Consider the following 23,274-nt stretch of genomic DNA (forward strand, 5'->3'; position numbering starts at 1 on the left):
TGACGGTCTTGCATTATCAGTTCACGTACGGCATCGATGTTTTCTGGCACAACAGCTGTTTTTGGACGACCTTCACGGAATTCGTCTTTGAGCGAGCGTCGGCCACGATTGAATTCGTTGTACCAGTTTTTCACAGTGCTATAGGATGGTGCTTCATAGCCATACAAAGATTTTAGTTCATCGATGCACTCTTGTCGTGATAATCCACGTCGAAAGTTGTGAAAAATGATCGCACGAAAATGTTCACGAGTTAATTCCATTTTTTGGCCGAGAGGAATTTTTTTAATTCCCTGTAAATAAAACAATTCACTATTAAATGACAAAACGTTCTGGGTGATGTTATGCTAAAAAATGTCAAACTTTCCAATGGAAATGTCAGATTGCACCTGGCAACACTTAGTGTTGCCTAGGCCAGAAATATATATAGCAGCCCTCGTATATACATATGAAAGTTGTTCTTTGTCGCATTTTCTTTGATTTTCATTGTTTTAAATTTTTATTAGCAATCTTGAACGGCGGCAACAATTCCTACGTTCACATACTCGTATATTTTTGGTTCAATCTGGCCGTTCTAGTTATTCCTATTGAAAAACGTCAAAACCTACTCAATCCAGTCAACTGTCAAAGTTCGGTAGGTGAGCGGTGCTCACATTTCCTGTGAAAGGAGAGTTGGGGATCTCTTTTTCTCTGCTGGAGATTCAGGACAAACATTTTCGCGCAACTCGTTTCTGTGAGTGAAAATGCGTTCGTTAGAACAGAGAACGCAATTAAATGTGTCTATGTGAAACTCACTAAACCTGTGAAAGAGACGGTTGATATGATCAAGCAGGCTTACCAAGATGTTGCTTTAGTAAGAAGTGGTGTGTTTCGGTGGCACCAGGCCTTTTTGGAGGGCCGGGAAGAGGTCGCTGATGAATGACCAAATCCAAAGTGAAAACGATGCTCATTGCTTTTTTTGACATCAAGGCATAGTCCACCATGAATTTTTTCCTCCTGGACAAACCGTGAATGGCAAGTTTTATTTGGAAGTTATCAAGTTTTAAGTGGTCAATCGGGTCCGACAAGACAACGCAACCGATTGGAAGTTGCACCACGATAACGCCCCGACTCACACTGCCTTTCTTGTGAACAGCTACTTAACCAAGACCGGCATCCCAACACTTCCGCAGCCGCTCTAGAGATCAGATGTGACCCCCCTGAAATGCCGGGATCCAAGCACCATGCATCTCGGCTGTCAAGGCAATTCCGGAGAATGCCTTCCGTAAAGCCTTCAAAGCTTGGAAATCGCGCTGGCAGCACTGAAACCATGCGGAAGGAGCCTATTTTGAAAGTTTTTAAAGAATTGTTACGATTGGTTCAATAATTATTTAAATCGACTCAGTCCTATTACTATTCGAACAAAGCCTGTAAGAAGCTACTATATACTACGTTTATATGTTAATTAGAAGTACTTTTGATCCTATCCGCCTAGTTTCGAATTTCCTCCCAATACGAAAGAATTCTAAGGCAATACGAAGAAAGGTCTTTTATATTTTTATAATCTCGCGCAGAAGTAGCCGCCAAAAATCAAATTTTACAGAGTTTTTTTTTTGTTTTTTAAATCAATCAACATTGACTGGTTTCAGTGAAACTCGAAAGTATCTAAGTTGTTATATATACAATATACTCGTCTTAAGGTTTACCTTGATAAAGAAGTACTATTTTGGGCGCTTATCTTATTTTCGCTGGTTTTTGCAACGGCATGTATGCTAAGCATACTTACGCTAATGAATTTCATGCAATTTTACCTTTGTTTGTCAATTTTTTTATTTAATTCCAACAATTATAACAGCAATAATAAATATTTAAACATGTACTATATAACGAAAATATCGTTAATCATCTTCACCACTTTCATTCAAATCTCCACTTGAATAGATTTGTTAAGACTAAGGTATTCATACTGAAACTCTTTTGAAATATTTTCTTTGATTACAAAGTGAATTTAAATCATCATGATTTTTAATTCTCTCAAATATAAATTCAAAGGGGTTTAGTCTAATTCAATAGTGAACCATTTATCAATTACTTCATATAGATATGTAACTGTATTTAAAAAAATAATATTTTTAATATATTTAAAAAAGTAATATTTTTTTTAGATGTTGCTAATCCAAGCAAGCTTAAGTTAAGCATTTCGCAGTCGCAGTATATTTGCCAGTAATTTCCATTTAAGGAAGACATAATATTGTAGGTGAATTGATTCACTCATTAGAAGCCCAGACTGTTCGATTTCGAGTGAATGATTCGATGGTGCTATGTACAGAATCAGCAGGCATGATGGGTAACACGTATGTTATCTTTATCGTTTTAGTGAATGTGGCTGATTTTATAAAAAGACAATCATTATTATAACGACTTTATTGCGGGGGTTTCTTTCGTCCAAAATCTAAAGATATTTATAAATAGTTGTGCATATTTCATTTCATCCGCGTCGTCATCTTTTTTTACCAATAAGAAACAATTACCATTTCTGTTCCATTTTCATAAACACTTAAATTATAATATGCATATTTTCTAGAATAACATAACGTAATATTTTTGCTGTTTGAAAATCGAAGCTGTCGTGTAAAAATAATAATAATAATTCTTTCCTTTTTTTGATTATTTAAAAATATGTATATGTATATATATTTAATTGATCTTTATCTTTCAGATGGGTCTAATTTTTTAGAACTATCACAGTCTTTACATTGGTAATTTTTTTAGATAAATGGAATTTAATGTGAAAATGATTACAAAAAATTGTTTTAAATACGTTCAAAGACTCTGAAGAATTTAACTGTTGTTATTCATGTAAATACTTATAAAAAAAAGCACTTACATGCATATATAATGTTGATACATTACAAAATCTTTAAGCAAATAGAGTCTATTACTCTCACCAGGCTTCTTATCTTTTGTTGCGATTTATTTACATATTTTTTGTAAGAAAAATTGCTGTCCAACTTTTTAATTAGCTTTTCCATAATTTATAAAATACAAATTCGAATGTCAACCGTCGCGACGGTGATAATTTTGACTTTATGTTTTTTAATGTTCTTCTTGACAATGCATAATTACAAACAAGAGTTTTGTTTTGGCTCATTCATGCCCCAAAAAGCTCGTGGATGGCCATCCGATCTTCTTCGGTTGGCGCGTTTTTTTACTACGAAAGGAATTGGGTAGGACAAATTTAGCTGAATAAGATCCTGTAGTGTTCTTGTTTTTGGTTTGTTTTTGTAACCCCGTTTTCCATTGCAAATTTACTCTTCAACTGATCTGTCATCTGTCATCCTCTATTTATGGTAGAAGTGACATTCTGATAAACTTAAATATAATACTGTATGAACGTAAAAGCACAAAAAAACACAAATCCCTAACACAACACAAAACAAAACACAAATACAACACTAGAAATTCTTTCACTTACTTTATTTATATTTTTTTTTGAAAACAGCAGAATCATACTAACAGTTAATTAAATTTATGTCGCTTGCGTTATTTCCGCATGCACGAAAAAGCTTGGATGTCGCTTGCGTTGTAATTGTTAGCCCCACTATATAGGCTGGCGCCTCACATGCTACCAGCCAATAACACAATCAATTTATGGAAACCTTTCCATCAGCGCATTATCTCGCGTCGTGAACCTGTCGCGTGACCTCCAAGATCATGGGTTTCAATATCCCTGGACTATATTTTGTAGGGTTTTGTGATGTCGCTTCTCCACGCAGATAAGCCAAGACGATTGAAGTCACATTTTCTTTTATAAATAAATAAAAATAATAATAAGCCAGGTGACTTTATACTGCATATATCGGCTAATATTTGAGTTATCTCAATGAAAACTACAGAACATATTTTTCTCATTACAGTTTATCTTTGTGTCTAAAATAAATAAAAATTGGGCTAAAACTTGACCTACTCCCGTACAACTATTACCAGGATTTTCGAACATCTGATTGTATGTAAGGTACCTTAATAGAACCCAGGGAAATACCTGGCATATTAGAAATTTGAGGGATGAGCAAAAATAAATAAAATCGGGTCGAACTACCTCCCACTACCATATACTACATATAAATTCGTTTTTCTATATTCGTTTCGAATATGTCGGTCAATGTATGTGTTACATATACATAGTATATACATATACATATATAGGGTGGGCCATATAAAATTTTAAATTTCGAAGATAGGGCGTAAAAGATTGAGTTTAGCGTTTGCTGTTTGGCATGTAGCGCCGTCCTGCTCGAACCAAATGTTGTCCAAGTCTTCCTCTTCAATTTGCTTGAAGAAAAATTCGGTTCGGTTCGCGATATCGCCCACCATTGATGGTTACGGCGGTTCCTTCTTCATTTTCGAAAGAAAATGGGCCGATGATTCCACCAGACCAAAATCCGCACCAAACAGTGATTCGTGCTGGGTGCATTGGCTTCTCAACAATTACGTGTGGGTTTTCTGTGCCCCAAATGCGACAATTCTGCTTGTTAACGTAACCATCGAGGCGGAAATGAGCCTCGTCCGAAAAGATGATTTTTCCGTCAAGTAGACCATCCTCGGTCGAACGATCTTCTGCTCAATCTGCTAACTGTAGACGGTTTTTTCTAGTAAAGAGTGACCCATTTCGTAAATTTTAGACTTTTTACTGAATATCTGTCATTTTCTGAATGGTATTTGACGTTTCCAATATCGAAATATAGATAATTCAAATTTAAAACGTTAGATGACCCACCCTATATATATACAATTTCTTAGCTTCCGATCCTATAGTTGATATTTTACACTTCAAGGTTTTTTCCTGGCATTGATTCCCTCAATTTGCAAGAGTATAAAATGTTCCCTCACACACGGACTTATCACCTTCTCACTTGTTTTTTTTGTCTGATTCATGGCATTAAATTGTTTAAGTCAACTAAACAAACAAATGATATTTTAAATATTTTATAATTTTATAATTTGTTTTTTTTCGGACTGTATTAATTTGTTCTGGAATTTCTAATTTAAAATTTTGTATTTTTCTGAATAGTTGGATTTCACCCAGGAACTTCTAGATGAAAAGTAGTACTTTTCATTACATTTTTTCCACTCTAGGTATAAATCTGCTATGTGCATACTATATAACTGATTAATTTGGTATATGTTTCTCACTCCAACGTGTGTTTATTTATAAGTGATCTCTATGTTTTTTTTTTTCAAATTTTAATGTAACATCTCCACGCGTCGCCACTAAACAATACTGGATTTCGATGGATGGATTGGCTGTAATATTCAACATCATACATATGTATATGGGTTTCTTTGAAAATTGTTCTCCTGTGGATGAACGATTCTTCAATTCGCATATCTTATAATCATCGAGTAGCCCTCTTATCAGCAACCCTGCGCACTTATCAAAAAGCTGCTTGTGACAGTGATCAGGTCATTATCGCTTGTCCACGCGGCACAAGCATCTCAATCGAGTTCGCACAGTACAACAATTTCGAAAACAAAGGTAGGTGCCGCACCATTTTTAACAATTGTACGAGTATGTGTATGTGTGTATTCATTAATTTATAACTTTTAAAAAAAGTTCTAAAGTCCAGATAACTGTAGTTAAAGTTCATTTGGGTCATGGTTGCCCAAAAAGAATGACTCATTATTTTTTCTTTCCTCCCATCTCTGGCAGACAAGATAGGTTTTCGGTTATTGAACAATGACTAAAAGATCATTGAAGTGAAAACCAATTAAATGGCTCTCTGTTTTAAATGTTGCTATTCGTTGTGTTACACTTATAAGGCTCTCGCTTTCTGCTGCACTGATGGATTAAATGAAACAATTTTTTCCGCAATTGAACCCTTATTCATTTTCTTATATTCTTTATATCACCTAAAACTAATCTAGTTATATATAGGGTTATGTATATGTACATAGATATATGGTATAAGTTATCAGGATGATGAAATACGTGGAAAACTGAATGTCTGTCTTTCTATCCGTCCATCTGTCTGCAAGAGTAAAAATTAAGATATTTTGATGAAACTTGGCACACATGTTGCTTGGGATCTTGAAATGATTGGTATTATACGAACTGGACGATTGCTACTCCCACAAAACTCAATTAATAGAAAACGTATATGCCATCGCCTAATAGATTTAATGTACATATCTCCGAAACTACTTAAACTAAATCAACCAAACTTTGGATGGCAGAGAAAAGGAGCATGCATGGGTTATATATTTTTAAAAGGTGGGCGTGGCCCGCCCTTTAATAGGTTTAACGTGGATATACCACAGCATTCAGAAACATATTTTTTTAAAAAAAGAAGACAATAATAGCGCGCCCCTATTAAGTTTATTACATATGTATGTATGTCACAACCTATCTAGTATTTAAAACCAAATATGCTCAGGAAAATTCGTTTGATACTAACAGTGTCAAAATAGATTAAATCAGATGATAACCACTCCTCATATAACGTTTATCCTGAAAAATACTGTTATGTTGAAAAAAGTATAAAAATTGGACAATAGGCGTTGCACCGGCTACTTTTATTTGCTACTATACTTGTATATCTACTACATAAAAACAATTAATAACAGCATTATGTTGTATACGAAAGAAAAGTTTGCATAAATGGTAACTCAAATCTGACAGCTGCATACAACCTGCATCGCCTTAAAAATGATGTACTACTGTGCCAAAAAAATAAGGTGACATTGTATTTATTTTGAAAATACTTTATTTATTCTTCCAAATGAATTTCATCTCCTTCAAAGTAACCCCTCCCGTTGCAATGCACTTATACCAACGGATTTTCCAATTTTCGAAACACTGGTTGTAGTCACTTTCCGGGATGGCCGTCTTCGCCGCGGCTTGAATCTCCTCTGTCGTATAAAAACGGTGTCCCCGAAGCGGTCTTTTGAGCTCGGTGAACAGCCAGAAGTCGCACGGCGCCAGATCAGGTGAATACGGTGGTTGCGGAACGATAAGGGTTGAGTTTATGGCGAAATGATCACAAATTTTTTCCAAAAAATTCAATGTTTTCGGTACCAGTCGAGATTTGACGCTCTTGAGGCCCAAAACATCCTTCAAAATGGTATTGGCTGAGCCTTTAGTAGCCCACAAAATGACACGTATCTCATCGACAGTACTACCAACTTAAAAAAAAAAAATCTCCAAATCCTTCGACGCGCGCAGTTTAAATTCAAATGTCACCTTATTTTTCGGACACAGTAGTATACTTTTTAGCACCCTAGAACCCAGATTTCTAGCGGGTGGTGATTACAATGCAAAATATATGTACTAGGGCTAAGCCGACATATTGGTCAAGGGATCGTAACGAAATACCAGATTTAATTGATTTTGCTGTAATCAAAAATATATGTAGATATACATATCACTTATAAGTGCCATGTGCCACCATGTAATGACTTATGCTGTATAAATAAATATATGCGAACAAAACTAGGTTGTATCATCAAAGTGGGTCTAACATCGCATAAAAAATATTTCAGTATCCAATATTAAAATCCAGTATTAATAATAATATTGATTACAGAGTAAACTTGGAAGGGGATATTGATCAAAACAGAAGCGAAAAAGTCGTCAGAACATGATAATATTACTCCAAATCTGATAGATAAATCCCTGAAAGGATAATAAAGACGATTGAAACGTGTGGTATTTAAAACGGAAAACCTGTGCATGCATTAACATATTATGGAGGTTCCAGTTGAAAATTCTTTGAACAATAACGGCTTCACCATGGTAAATTCGTAAAAAAAATATTCACAAATATCTTGGGATTCCTATGGTTAAAATATAGGAAGGCGACAACAGAAAGAGATAAGAACTTAAACTCCGGGATCATTCAAATTTATTAGCTATAATGCTTTACTACAGCCTTCCAAAGAGCAACGTACTTTTACTACCAAAATGAGCTCAACCAAACCTTGAATTTTAATAAGCAGATAAAAAGTAAAGGAACTTAAAAAAGTCGGTTGACCGTAGCTATGTAAATCACTCTATATGTGAGTTATCTTAATGAAACTCAAAAAGCACCGGTAACAAGGTATATTCGGGTTTTAACATCTAAATAGAAACAAAAGAGACTATGTAAATTATATACATATAGGTATAATCAGTGCGATCAGCTGAGTCGATTTAGCCATGTGCGTCTGTCATCCTGCCACGGTATATGCAAAATAGCCCCTCCATTTTTGAGATATCGATCTAAAATTTTACACACGTTCCTTTCTCACCAAGAAACCACTTATGTGTCGGAACTGCCGAAATTAGATAACTAAATAATTTAACTGCCATACAAACTGACCTATCAAACTCAAGCCAATTTATGGAGATCTTTTTAATTTGACACATTATTTTCTCGAAATTTAACACAAATTCTTATCCAAGGCATCTCTACATATAGCCATAACAACTGACACCTTGCCCATTTTATTATAAACCTGTTTATTTGTTATTTATTTCCGAAATTTTTTTTTTTGCTCCTCATAGTATTTCCCCAAATTTTGATCCTTGGAAATTTCGAGAGTATAAAATGTTCAGTTATACCCGCAATTACCACTTCGTTACATGTTATATAAATTATTGGTGTTTATAAAAATGTATATTACCATCCCATTTATAGTGTTAATGGAGAATTTTTGGCTTATTTGACGAGTCGTTTAGATGAAGCCTGAATTTTCCACAAAATTCTAATTTTAATTGCTTCCTTTTATAGATGGATTCAGCATCGATGACTTATGTCCGCTAAACAATTCCGCGAAAAAGGTGCAATCGAAGGCCAAACACCTTCTACGTGGTTCCACATTCGGAACTCCCGGATCAAAAATTCCAACTATCCAACATCTTTATGGCCAGACTACGGAACTTCCAAGCTCAAGCCTGCTACCAGATACACTCATGACAGAAAAAACGGAAGATGCCGGTGTGCGTAAGGAAAATGCCTCGAATGTTTATATAAAAGACGATGACTCCTCCGAAAATTGTATGTGGCCAAACGCACTTCAGGTAATTATTCGTCAAGCAACATTTACACAATTTATACTAAAAATATGAGTGCTTTAATTTTCGCCGCCAAATCCATTTCTTGTGAGTCCCACAACATAATAAATAATACCTTCGACCTTTACCTTGTGTTTTCGACTTTCACCAATCGTCGTAGAAACTTATTCTTTTCGCGTTTATTCAGTGCCACATTGTCCTTTGAAAGTCAAATAGGTTTGTTTTTTTTTATGTATGTTAAAATAATTTTGTGATGTTTTCTGGTGTTGCTGCATATATTGTCTTACTTTGCATAAAAAAAACAATGTTTAATACGAAAACACGAAAATCATTGTAAACCAGCGTTGTCCACGGCCTATGCGCACAATAGCGTACTTACAGTGCCAGACACCTCACACCAACATGTCGCGACAAGTGTCTGTGAAAGCACGATTGTGCTACTGTATTCAACTTCGTAGGCAAGCAAAGAAGAATTTTGCGATCAGTTGACGCTAGAATAACCAACACAAGCATAACGTGCACACAGTCACGTTGGACAACACTGTTGTAAACAAAAATAACAGTGGTAACAATCTCACAAAGGTCAAAAATTGTTCAGCTCATTACTTATATAAATGTAAATATGTTAGTAAGTGTTTGTGTACCAAGTAAGTAGGTTGCCTTTTATATTTCGGATGGCAACCCTGGTGTTGCGATCTGGCAACTCACAATTTTATCGTGAAGTTTGACATGCTTGATGTTCTATGTACGCAGAACGTTTTAACGTCCGAGCGCTGTTTGTGTTATTTACAGTATCCTAAAATATTAGGCAAAAAAATCGATCGATGAACTTAATTAATATTTGGTGATGAAGCTCCATTAAAGACCAGTGTACGATGGTCTGGTGAATTGAATCGAGATCGTAGACCACGCTAAGACGAATTTCGTAAAGGTCATGTGACCTTTCATGAGATTGTGACAATTATAAGTATTAGTGGCCCAGCAAGAACATAATAATGTATGAATATGTGATTGTAAAAAAAATTGTTCGCTTAGATCCCATACAATTTGTTAACCTCTAGATTGGTGGAGAGAAATGTTTAAAAAAATACGATAGCGATGCTTAAAAGGACGTCTTATGACATCGTGTCAGCTGATGAATCGTGGATTTACGCGTATGAGTCCAACAAAAAATGTTGTCACTAACAGTACTACCAACTTACAGAAAATTACAAAAAATTTACCGATTCGAAAAACACGCGAAGTATAAATTAAAAATTCACCTTTCAGTTTGCTCACAGTAGTATATTATATTTGCCACGAAACTTGTAACATCCAGAAAGAAACTTCGAACACCCAATAAAGTGTTTACATATACAGCCGTTGACAGCTAATTAGAAACGCTCCCTTTTCTTTAGCTGGCTGATGAGTATAATGATAAAAATTTTGATATACCGTTAATTATATTCCTAAAAGTCTTTCATTATACATGTTACTCTATTTACTACTAAATTTACTCTGTTTTGTAGCTGTGAAGTATTTTTAATTTTTTCCCAAACAGTAAATGGGTTAAGATATAGAGGGTGAATTAAGTGCGACAGCTAATTAAATTTTTATTAGTAATATTATTGATTCAATATAAGCGTGTGTTCCAAAGTTGTGGTTTAAAATATATTAAAATGTATTTTTCAATTTTTTTAATGAGGAGAAGCTGCAGCTGTACACCTGATCTACGTACTTACATTTTTGACCTTCGTCAGTCTGGAAAGACGTACAAAATTGTTTTTAATGTACTTACAAAAAATTTAGCATATATAAAATTTTAAAACTATTTTCAATGTTACACGCAAAGAAAAAACCCGAAAAACTGCAACAGAAATAGACCGCAGATTTAATATTATCCCGCGAAGAGACCCAAAAAATAAATATTCGATAAAAATTCTTAGAAACGACGCGTAGACTTTGCCAACTCTTATTGGTCTAAGACAACAATTTAACAGAGGTATGCCGTTTGGAACGATGTAATAAAAATTAATCGCTTAGGTCCTTATGGTCGAAGGTATGTTTGCCGTCCAATAATTTAAGAATTTGATTCCACGCGTAGTTGAGTATGGTGGAGGATCAATCATGGTGTGGGGATGTTTTTTATGGAATTTTAAACAAGGAGAAATACGTCGAGATTCTAAAAAATTTCATGTTGCCATGGGCTGAGGAAAATTTGCCTGTTATAAGGAAGATAACAATTCAAAACTTACGTCTAAATTGACAAAAAAGTTTTGCACCAAAAATATCCCAAATATGGAAGTTCTTTATGATGAAATTAGAACAGGATGGCAAGCTATACCATTGAGTCTTATAGCGTAAATTCGGAATCGATGTGAAGCAATATTAAAGTAAGAGAGATAACCAACAAAATACTAACTGAAAGTAAGCAAGTTTTCGTTTCTAATTAGTTGTCGCACTCAAATCTTTGACTGCACATGTTTTTCTTAAAATCTTCAAAACAAAAATGAATTTTAAACAAAATTTTTACTATTACAGTTTAAGTTTAACATAGGTTTCAAAAAATAAGTGAAAATATAATAAATATACATACGTGATTTTTTGGAAAATAACATCATTCACTTAAAAATAGGTGTCGTTGCTAATTAGCTGTCAACGGATGCACTTACATTTACATGATCAGCGTGACGAGCTGAGCCGATTTAGCCATACCCGTTCCTAATTTTTTGAGATATCGCTCTACTTTTTTACGAAAGCGCAGATATCGGACCACTTTAGGATATAGCTACTATACAAACTGATCGATCAAAATCAAGTTGTTGTTTGGTTAATTTTTTTTTATTTGCCAGGGTATTTTCACGAAAGTTGTTATGGATTATTGTACAAAGCAATGCTACAAAATCAGAGGAAATTGTTTAGATCGAAAGACTATAGCTAATATCCGTCATACAAACTCACTTATGTTAATCAATAGTGTATCGGAACTTCTGTTATTGACGAAGAAACGGTACACTAAAATATATAGCCTTTCTGAAGAAATTGTACTTAAATCAAACATCTTCTTTACCTCTTTTCGCTATGAGGAATGCGCTTGTGAAAGGCATTATAGCTTCGGTGCAACTGATCTTAACGTTTTTTTTTGTTGAAATATTATTTGGCAGATTATGCGAAATATAGACAACATTGATACGTAAATTAGTTCATATATAATTTTTTAGTATTCGCTGCTGCAGACAGTCGTTGAGGCTTGCCAAAAAAAGAAGCACTGCAAATTTAACGGTGCCCCACATTTCTATAGACTGAGCACAGGCGTTGATGTAAATAACTATAACAACACGGTTAACACCGTAAATGTGGATCCTTGTCACAAACGACGTAAAATTGTGGAGGTGGCTTATAAATGTCGTCCATGTAAGTTTTTCCTGCAATACGTCATATATACATATGTATGTATTAGATTGAACGTTTTAGATTGAGATGGCAAATAATACACCTTTGTTTGTTTTTCCTTTCTATTGTTTAGATGAATTTCGTAGTAAAGTGGCCTGTCACAATGATATGGCTCAATTGGAGTGCAATCCTTATTCACGAATCGCGGTCTATAGCGCGAGTTTCGGACGTACCGAATACGAAAGCATTCAGTGTCCACAACCCCAAGGAGTACGAGAAGAAAGTAAGTTCAAAATATATATTACGATAGCTTTAATAAACTGTAAAAAATCAAGTGAATAAAGTACATAAAGAATTTTTTTATTTACCGAAGTAGAAAACTTTGTCTATAGTATTAAAAATTCTTTGAAAATAGTAAGGTAAATACATAAATAAAGCGCTTACTATATAATATATGCAGAGTCTTAAGCCTCAAACAACTCTTATTAGAGCGATTTAATAATTTTATATTAAAGTATTTTGAAATATATGAATGAAATCGGACCGGGCAACTATAGCATATACAAGTAGCTGCCACACAAAATAACCGATCAAAATTACGATAAATATCTTTGTATACCCTTTAGCGATGTAAAAAAATGTACAAACTTTTATATAAAATATAACCTACGTAGAAAATACTGTTCCATTGCCAGTTATAAATAACTTATCTGTCAAAAAATGTTATTGCCGATAACAGTGCAGTTTTCAGTCTCTATGGTCAAGCACTGGTCAATTAAATCGATTAAATCGTTTTATATCGATCTTGGACATTTGTGTCAACATTAACCCAACAAAATATTTGTAGAGATCTGATTGCATCCCAAACTTATTCTCAACTGAAAATGTCACTTTTGAGCCGAATTCACGACATTTGCGGGAAATTTTGCTTTTTTTTTAATTCCAAGAAAAAATGCGGCTAAGGACCCGTCCACGCTTTACTGAGACTGACACATTCATACATAGATAATACTATTACTCTAGTACTACCGTCTACATGATTTCTATTAGGTATTAAAAAAATATAGAATTTTTGTAAAGCAACTTGTGTTAGTTTACAAAAAAATGGATCATAAAGCATTTCGTGTGTTAATTAAGCATTGCTTTTTGAGGGAATAAGGGAAAACACTTTTGGACCGTTTTTATACAATAAAGCCTTATTTTACAAAAAATACGGCAGAAGCAAAGTTGTAGACATAATACCTACTTCTTTGCTCAACAAAATTCTTTTGATGAGGTGCAGAATAATCAAAAGACCGGAGAATAAATAAATAAATCGAAAATTATAGTTCCGATAAAGTGTATTTAACACGTAAAAAAACAAATTTTGAAAATGATAATTTCTGCCATATGTTTTCAAAGACAATCGAATGTCACGGTAAATTATATAATATGGTGTATGACTACAATTATTTTGAGTGCGACTGTATTTTTATTTAAAATTTCAGCCTGCCAAGCATCTTATGCCACCGAAACAGTTATGCAGATTTGTCATGGGCGCCGCCGTTGTAACTTAGCTGCAGATGCGAACACATTCGGGTCACCGTGTCAACCGATGTCGAAAATGTATCTGAAAGTCGTTTATACTTGTGGTAAGTACAATATATTTAATAACTGCTGCAATTATGTAGCTTCTTCGATGTGTACTTAATTTTAAAGTCGTTAATGCTGATTAAATACGAACTATGTCTGTTATACACAATTTTTTAAGTTATTAACTTTGCTATAATATTTAAATAACATATTACCACATACATACATATACTAAAGAACGTATTATATACATACCATAATTTGACAGATAAGTTTATAAATTTTCAAATTTGGATTTAACATGAGAGTTTTCAGAAATGTACCGATAGACATGCATACAATCGCTAGAAAAGGCTACGTAAACGCTTATATCTTATTTTCTATCTATTACTAAATTTTGGAGAACAATAACATTAAGTGCTTTATTACTAGCATGTTGCATAATCCCATAGCATTTAAAGCAATGAAGCTGACACCATATTTTTATAAAAAAATGTACAAAAAATAGACATTTGGCAGGGTAGAAAAAGTCTGCGTACAAGTAGTAAAATGGGAATTCCCCACGTATTAACCAAATGTAAAAGTGCCGGAAAGTTCTCTATCTTATTCACATCCTTTGGTAATCTGAGTAATTGGGGACATCATTCTGAGTAGTCCTTACGAATTACTTTTGCAGTGAAATAGGACATTGTGCGAATAGAAATTCTATATATTTTCACGTTTGGCTTTTAGAAAAACTTAAAATTTTTCGCATATTTTCGGTAAGGAGCCGTGGAGAGAGGTAAGGAGAGTGGTGATATGCGTGAAAAGGATGCGTAATACCCTAATCATGAATTGAAAACGAATTTATTATTACTGATAACCCGATTATTATCAAAATATTAAATACATATGTATGCAATTATCTTAAAAATACGGGCACATTCAATAATTTCATGAATAAGGTCGTAATGCGGTCGTAATTGAACATGTTAAAATTTTTTAAGATATGAGGGCAACAAAAAATGTTGTTGTGTGGAGCTGTGTAATAAATAAAGTGTTTATTATTTTTTGTACAGTTCCAAAGCAAGTTTTAAAAGACCGATACGAATCGGAAGTTGAAGGAGATGAGACTGAAGAATTCGATGGAGATAACGAGGTGTATGACGATGAATTGAACTATAAAGAATCTGAAGCCATTCCGAAGGTGTATAGCAACAGTACTGTTACTGCTGCTAGGTCAAATGGTACAAATGCTTCAGCAACTCCCGCCACTTCGAACTTTAGTAATGGCAATATATCATTTCATCTTGAAATTCCAGATAGCGCCAGTATCAATCCGGTTATGACACACAGTGCCGACTTAAGTCTGGAAGGTAATTCATTAGTATATACAGTGTGTACATTTTCTATACATGTATATGTAAATAAGCGAATGCGTTTTTACTATGTACATATATATGTATATTATTGGTAAACGATTTGTCTTTATTTCTCGGCATATAGATAACCAGGAGCGACTGTATTTATATCTCCTAATCGCCGGTTTAATCGGTGTAATTATATGCATAATTATTGTGTCTGTTCATGTTTGGATGCAAAAAAGTCAAGCTCTCAGTTCGGAGACTCAGATGGCATCCATAGATGGTTCAGGTAACCCGTGTGCTGATACTACCATACCCAATGGTTTCAATGACACTATATCGGAGATTGACGCCGAGATCGATATGCCAACCACAATTTCTGTACCGAGTGTTTCGAAAAATGAGGTGAGTTTTTAAAAATTGCAGTATAGTCACAAATGTGTCTGTATTCAGAGACATAGAGAGAAAAACGGGGCCTGGATATGATTTTATTGAATTGTTGCCACCCTGAGAACACCGGCCTCGGGAGGAATTTTCTCATATCTCCTCCCTTCTCTCCTTCACTGCCTGTATTGAAGTATAATAATAAAATCACTTTCATTCCAACTCATTATTCTAATCAAAATCTTACTTGAACGTGATATTCTTCATGTTATTGTTCAGAATTATATTTCCTATGGATCCAATGGTGGTTTATACAATGGCCTTGGATCATCCAGTAGATCGCAGAATTCATCGACTCTTGTATTACAAGGTGGAGCAAGTATTCCTCCCACGGGTATCATCGGCACATCTGCTCCCTCAACAATAATCACGAATCCTGGCGGGTGCGGAGTAAGACAATCTCCCGATATCATCGGTATTACATCAAAAGCTCACTTAGCGATGCCTCCTAGCGGCGCCATTGGCTACCAAACGGGTGTTGGTGGCATATTGGCACCAACAATTGTAATTGGTAGCAATGGAAGTAGTATCAGTAATTCGGTTAATTGTGGTAAGTTTTATTATGTGTACATACTCCTAATATACTAAAAATAATTTTATGAATCTAGTTCTTTAAAACTCCTACATATTGTAATAAAATACAATATTTAAAAATATACTAGTTAATCTTGTAGTTGTCCTCTTTAGTAATGTTCCGAAATTTTGTTGAAATGGGCGTATATTATTGTTAGACGTATCTATTTTTGAGTATGTTTCTATTTCAAATTCAAATTGTTAGTACAATTTTTTATACTCTTGCAACCTGTTGCTTCATATTGGGTTGTCAAAAAAGTCTTGCGGTATTTTTATTGAATTTTTTTTTTATTGAAATTGAAATGAATTTTTGATGACTCATGCCCAGCTCTTGACCGATGCTACGGCTGCTACTATGCCGGTCTCATTCGACCAATTCAGCGATTTTACCGCAATTTTCGACAACAGGCCTTCCGGAGCGTGGCGCATCTTCGACCACCTCTACACCAGAACGAAAACGTTGAAACCATCGTTGTGCGGTGGAAATGGAAACTGTATCGGGTCCATAAACTGCACAAATTTTATTGGCGGCTTGAGATGCATTTTTGCCTTTATCGTAGTAGTACTGTAAAATATGCCGTATTTTCTCTTTATTTTGCTCCATGTTTGCGACGCTATTACTCACGAACGACTTAAAAAAACCGACAATCAATCAAACACGTGTTAGCTTTCCAAAAAGGTATAGCATGACCCGATGCGACGAATAAAACTAGAACTGCGCTCTTTCAGCGCCAACTAGCGAAATTACCGCAAAACTTTTTTGACAACCTAATAGTATAATAGTTATGTTCACCCAACGGTTATCGTATCACCTACAACTAAGCGAGATAGATATAAATGATCAGGATGACGTGAAAAGTTGAAATTTGGGTGACTTTCTGTCTATCCGTCCGTGCAAGCTGCAACTTGAATAAAAATTGAGATATCTTGATGAAATGAGGTATGCGGGTTCCTCAATACAAAAAAAATACGCGTTCGTAGATGGGCGTAATCGGAATTGGACTACTGCCACGCCCACAAAACGCCATCAACCGAAAACCTAATAAAGTGCCATAACTAAACACTAAGTTAAGATATATAACTCTAATTCCGCACAGGGCACCGCAGTAGCAATGGAAACCTGTGGGAAAAAAGTTTTGAAAATGCTTTCCTTACAATAGTAATTCTGTGTATCAAATAGGGTTGAATCGAGTGTCAATAATTACCTGAGCCCCCATATACCTAATAAAGGTTTTCGAACTTCCAGGTGATTTTGTGCTGTCAATATTTGAGTTATGTCAATGAAAATTGCTGAACATGTTTTACTCAGTATATAGATACTATTGGGTGAAAACTTGTCCTAACCCCCATATAACTGTTACCAGGACTTTCGAATATCCGGCTGACCTTGCTCCCTATGATTGGTCATTGTATGTGAGCTTCCTTAATGAAACCCAGTGAACATTTTTTAATACAATATGTGGCATGATAATAATTAATAGATAAAATCGGGTCATACTATCCTAACTTCCCTATATTACGAAAAACGATTTTCGTTTTTCTAACAAATCTTATGCCGAATTTGTCCGTTATTGTATGAGTTATATAGAGTTTATGTATATATAACATTGCTTAGATTCTCGATCCCTTTCTTACTTGTTTTAATGAATTTAATATTTAACAAATTTTTCCATAGGTCCAATGACCTCAATTGGACAGTACACAACTGCACCCACGATACGTGCGAGCTACATCATCAATGCTGAGGGAATTTTAAAGCGACCTCCGAATCTCCAAACGCCGCCAATGACAAGTTCCACAACCAACAGTCAGTATTCGACAACGTCCACACTACGTCGAATCAAGACCACTGATCCTTCCGCAATGCAACAACAGTTATCTTACGATGGCACAGCTCCACGTACATTATCGACTGGTGTTCCAGTGAACTCCCAATTCTATTATGGATGACAAAATTCAGAGGAATGTGAAGGAATGAAAGAAATTTTATTCGATACCATTCAACATAAAGCCGAGGCAATTGCCACACTTACTGCCCATCTCTCATACAACACATCAAAAGAGCAACAACATCAAACAATTAAGAGTCACAATATAAATGACAATCCTAACTCAAACTACGAGGACACAACCGTGATGAAGAGTCAGGATACTGCCCCATCAGACCCCACAGCTCAGATAGCTGTCAATAACACGGAGTCGGAGAGATCTTTTTGCTTTTGAACGTAGTTCATTTGACAGAAGACACTGAAGTGTAACATGTAAATTTAGAAATAATTTGTATATTAATATATTGTATATATTTGTATCACCCATAGACATAAATGTGATGAATACCGAATTAAATAAGTAATTAGAATTATGAGAGTATATGTATGTATACATACAAGGTCTGTCGCAAAGGAAACAGAACTTTCTAAATATAAAAAGTTTGATCTCTTGTTAACATTTCGTAAAAATTTTAACTACAATCGATGTTATCGATCAAAAAGTGACAGCAGCTTTTGGTCATCGGTCGTAAAATGCATTTTGAACAAAGAGCAAATATTAAATTTTGTTTTAAACTTGAGAAAACGTTTACTGAAACATTTCAAATGATGAAAAAAGTTTATGGTGATCAGTGCCTATCCCGTAGTAATGTGCATGAGTGGTCCAAGAAGGTCGTGAGGACGAGAGCCATCACCGAAAAAAAGTCGTCTTCAAAAGTCAAAAATAAAGACAATGCTGATTTGTTTTACGATTCCGATACTTTGAATAAAAAAAAAATAACTTTTGAAAAATATTAATTTTTTGTTGTTTTTTTTTAACAGTCCTGTTTCTTTTGCGACAGACCTTGTACATCAAAATGTATAATGTGTGCATTCTTATAATTGTGTAGTCATAGATTTGTAAGATTTGGATTTCTAAAAAATCATCTAGCGATATTTCAGTTGTTAAGTACAATTTTAAACCCATTCATTACTTCAAAGCCATAGTTTCCAAGAGGTGAAAAATGCCTGCACACATATAATATATACGCCTAAGAAAATTGTGAAAAAATGGACATAATGATTCAGATTTCTTTAAACAATTCTCATCAGCAATGTTGATGATTGAATGATGATAATGTAAATTAGTAATTGGCTGCACAAAAGTAATATTAACAATGACTTTTCCAAACAATTTTTTTATTTGAAAATTGAAAAGTTTTCAAGAATATACATATTTAAATATTCATATTTATATTTGGTTTGAAAATATTAGAAAGGCTAAAGCATTGACCTAAGATTATTTTCTATATATGATCTCTTCATTTACTTTTTTCAGCCAAAATCTACTCAATTGATAATGGAAGCAATTGTTGATATGGCAAGCAATTTACATACTTGATATTTTTAAGTAGGCTAATGGTTGTGATATACGTGGTCAATACACGGAAAATTAGTGAATTAAAATTGCTTACAGTTACACTTGATATAGTTTTCGAATTAAAATTTTTTATTGTACCAAACATAGACTAGCTTAATTTCAAGAATTGTTAGTTGCCTAAACTGGTATAACTAATTCTTCTAAGATTTTTTAGTAGAATCCGAATAGGAAAATTTACTTTATTCACATAAGTTAAAAAACTGCTATCGGGCTCAAGTTTTCTGACTATTCTCTTTTGATATTGAGAAATAATGGGCATTCTTAAGTTTTCACATCTACAGACAGATGCTTCAAAGCGATCAGAAACTTATTTACAGATTTGGACCCCAAAATATTTTATACTTGTATTATTAGGTAACATTTTTCTAAGGTTATTGTTAAAATTTTAACACATAATATAATCGTGTACATTAAATAAAAGTCGCACGCATCGGGGAAGAGTATAATTGACAACATTTGAACATATTATAGATCCAAAAAAAATAAATCCATTATTTTTGCACAAAATTTAAGATTTTATTTAGCATCGTTAGAATGTTCCGAAATTAGAGCAATTATGCAACGTTTTGTTCGATAACTAGTTGCAATTTCGAAGGTAATTTCATAATGCCACTATCGTGGAAACCTTTTTACGCGAATTTTTCACACGGAACATCAATAATTTGGTTCCAATTTTTCTATGGAATCCTCACATCATTGAATCTTTTTGTATCCAGCCTTAATTAAATGTTTCAAACCGTATATTTGTGTAGTGTTTAGTTTCTATGCTATCAAAACAGTGCTTACCTGGCACTCTGAGTCGGCGTTTTTCAGTATGTTATCGATACTTTGAACAATTGAACTTCCAGAGTAAAAATTTTCGAATCGACGAAACCAGGATTGCGAATAAATGGCTATTACAGTATTAGAACTATAAACACTTCAAATTTTCAGCTCTTTAATTAACAAAATATCTTGTACTTATTCTAAATTCATTAATTTTCAAAAACGAGGCAATGTCAACTAATTTGTATGGCAGTACTTCTTAAAAAAAAAAAGAAAGTTTAGAATTCATAACACGTACTTAATATGGTTTAACCTTTGACGCGTATAGTATATTAGTCCATATACATACCCGATTCAATAATTTTAATATTTTTTACACAAAGTGCCTTTCTTAATAAACACATTAAATATAATTGCAAATTTCCTTAAAGATGTATAAAGAGTGCATACATGAAAAAATAAATCTAAAATTTGTTATAGGTAATTAATTATATGTGCATAAGGATGAGAGATATTCAATAATACCGTATGTAAATATTTAGTATTGTATGTATGTATGTACATTTGTGTTATGCAGTATATAAAATGTCTGTAAATGCTAGTAAATAAATTAAGAAATATTAAGTGATACTAATAATAATGCTGGAGGAATTAATTGGATCCTAAAAACCATGACTAAATTTCACAACATTTCTCAATTCTAGTTTTTTTTGTTTAAAACTTTAAAGCGTTTCCTCCACAGCTCGAAAGTCAAAATGTCATAAGTTCAAAACTACTGCACCGATTCTTTTAACATTTTTACCATTATTTCTGTATATATTAATATATTGAATGATCATACTTTCAAATTTTTTAATGATTTTTATTATATTTTAATTATCCGACTATTTCGAAAAAAGCGAAAATCGAGGTTTGTCCTTTAAAGAGATCTACAGAAATGAAAATTTGGATTTCAAAAACTCCTTTTTTTTAAACTGCTATTGCCATATTTTTAATATTATTTCCTGAAAAATATATTTCTCATTGTTCGAATACCATACTTTGATATACCACTGGTAATAAAAAGAGTTTTTAATTGTGTCCACACAAAAAATCACAAAAACATGTGTATTTGGCACGAATTAACCCTATTCAATTCATGTGGAACTGGCAGCACCGTAAGATATTGAAATCATATTCTCATAGTTTAATGTAGGCATACAAAGAAGGGTTAATCAGTTAATGAATAGCAGTACGATATATGTATACATATAAACATATACATATATACATATATGTACATATGTATGTATATAATTATATATAATATATATAATTAAAGCTATATATATATGTTAAAAATTATACATATAAACCAATCAGTTAAGTTTGTTTTAGGCTTTAGTACAGTATTATGAAATATGTTTGTAAATATTTATGTACACAGTATATAAATAATATAAAAATAGAAAATAAATTTCTTTAATTTTAATATAGCAACAGACATTTTTTTCATTGCAACCTGTGTGAGTATGTAACATATATGTTTACTGATTGTTTGATTCATTCGGTTCGTTTTCCAGCGGATATCTATAAAATCAACTCAATTTTAGTACTATACTTAGTAGTACTTAATATTTTTTACAGAAGTTCTCAAAAAATTTGAAGTTTGAAAATACTTCAGCCGAAATTTTATTTCACTGAGTTGATATCGATGATGCTGAATTTATAAACTTTAACCAAAATGCTATTGGGTTGAAAACTATAATAAGGCCCTAAAACACACAATACTCATACAAATTTACCCAAGTGATATAAATTATATCGCAACTTTAATACAATTGTGTCATTCAAAATGATTAAATTTTTTTGTGATCTTCTCATACAATAAAATAATCCTGAGGCGGGATTTGGTTCAGGCTTGCACTGTTGTTTGTATCACCTAAAACTAGTCGAGTTAGTTATAGCATACATAATGATCAGGATGAAGAGACGAGTTCAAATCCGGGTGACTGTCTGTCCGTCTGTCTCTCAGTGCAAGCTGTAACTTGAGTAAAAATTGAGATATCTTTATGAAACTTGGTACACATTTATATAGATATCGTAAGACGGTTGGTATTGCAGATAATCGGACCACAACTCTGCCCACAAATCTCCATTAAACAAAGACCCATAAAATGCCATAACTAAGCACTAAATTAAGATATACGAATAGAACTGTAATTTGACACAGAAAATCGCAGTAGAAAGGGACACCTGTGGAAAAACATCTAAACTGTTTAAATTACACATTCAATTTATAGTAAGTACTAGTATTTGGCAAATCTGGAGCGAAGTGGATAGAAATAAAGTGTGAAAGAAATATTTAAATTCAATAAGTTCAATCATTTTAAATATTTACAATAATTAAATTAAAAAACTTGTTTATAGACGGAAGTGCTTTTCACGGAGATCGCCTGGAAGTTGAAGTGCGGTGGGATGATTGAGTGGAGAGGCTGTTGCACCTGCTAAAAGTTTCTCCTGAGAACGTAAGTATATCATATATGTTCTCTGACAACACCTACGAATAAGCCCTTATACAATAATCATATAAAATATAGCTGTATTATGCTTCGTACCCCGCACCCTGGAGAGGGTCAGGAAATACCAACAAGAACCGAAAAAATTAGTTTCCGAAATTGATAAGTTGAAACAAAAATGAAAAAACTAGAAAAATTATGCGAACAATTAAAAAGTGAAAATCAAAAGATTAAAGATGAAAATAATCGCCCACTTGTACCTTATTATAGT

At 33.6% G+C, this 23,274-nt stretch overlaps 1 protein-coding gene across 10 annotated transcripts in view; it reads left to right on the forward strand.

Moving 5' to 3' along the window:
* The window catches only part of LOC105232978 (uncharacterized), a 50,975-nt gene extending 28,985 nt beyond the window's left edge, over positions 1-21,990 (forward strand). For 8 of the 10 annotated variants that reach the window (XM_049447496.1, XM_049447498.1, XM_049447497.1 and 5 more), the window contains 9 exons: positions 5,384-5,512; positions 8,745-9,034; positions 12,229-12,421; positions 12,534-12,683; positions 13,888-14,031; positions 15,031-15,327; positions 15,458-15,720; positions 15,979-16,309; positions 18,008-21,990. In XM_049447496.1, coding sequence (XP_049303453.1) covers positions 5,384-5,512; positions 8,745-9,034; positions 12,229-12,421; positions 12,534-12,683; positions 13,888-14,031; positions 15,031-15,327; positions 15,458-15,720; positions 15,979-16,309; positions 18,008-18,282 — 2,072 coding nt within the window. In that variant the 3' untranslated portion in view covers positions 18,283-21,990. The remainder of the gene's footprint in view (positions 1-5,383; positions 5,513-8,744; positions 9,035-12,228; positions 12,422-12,533; positions 12,684-13,887; positions 14,032-15,030; positions 15,328-15,457; positions 15,721-15,978; positions 16,310-18,007) is intronic. The other 2 variants (XM_049447505.1, XM_049447506.1) reach the window with 2 other exon arrangements.
* The last annotated feature ends 1,284 nt before the right edge of the window (positions 21,991-23,274 follow it).

The sequence above is a fragment of the Bactrocera dorsalis genome, chromosome 2, assembly GCF_023373825.1.
Source record: "Bactrocera dorsalis isolate Fly_Bdor chromosome 2, ASM2337382v1, whole genome shotgun sequence".
In the NCBI taxonomy this organism is placed as follows: domain Eukaryota; kingdom Metazoa; phylum Arthropoda; class Insecta; order Diptera; family Tephritidae; genus Bactrocera; species Bactrocera dorsalis.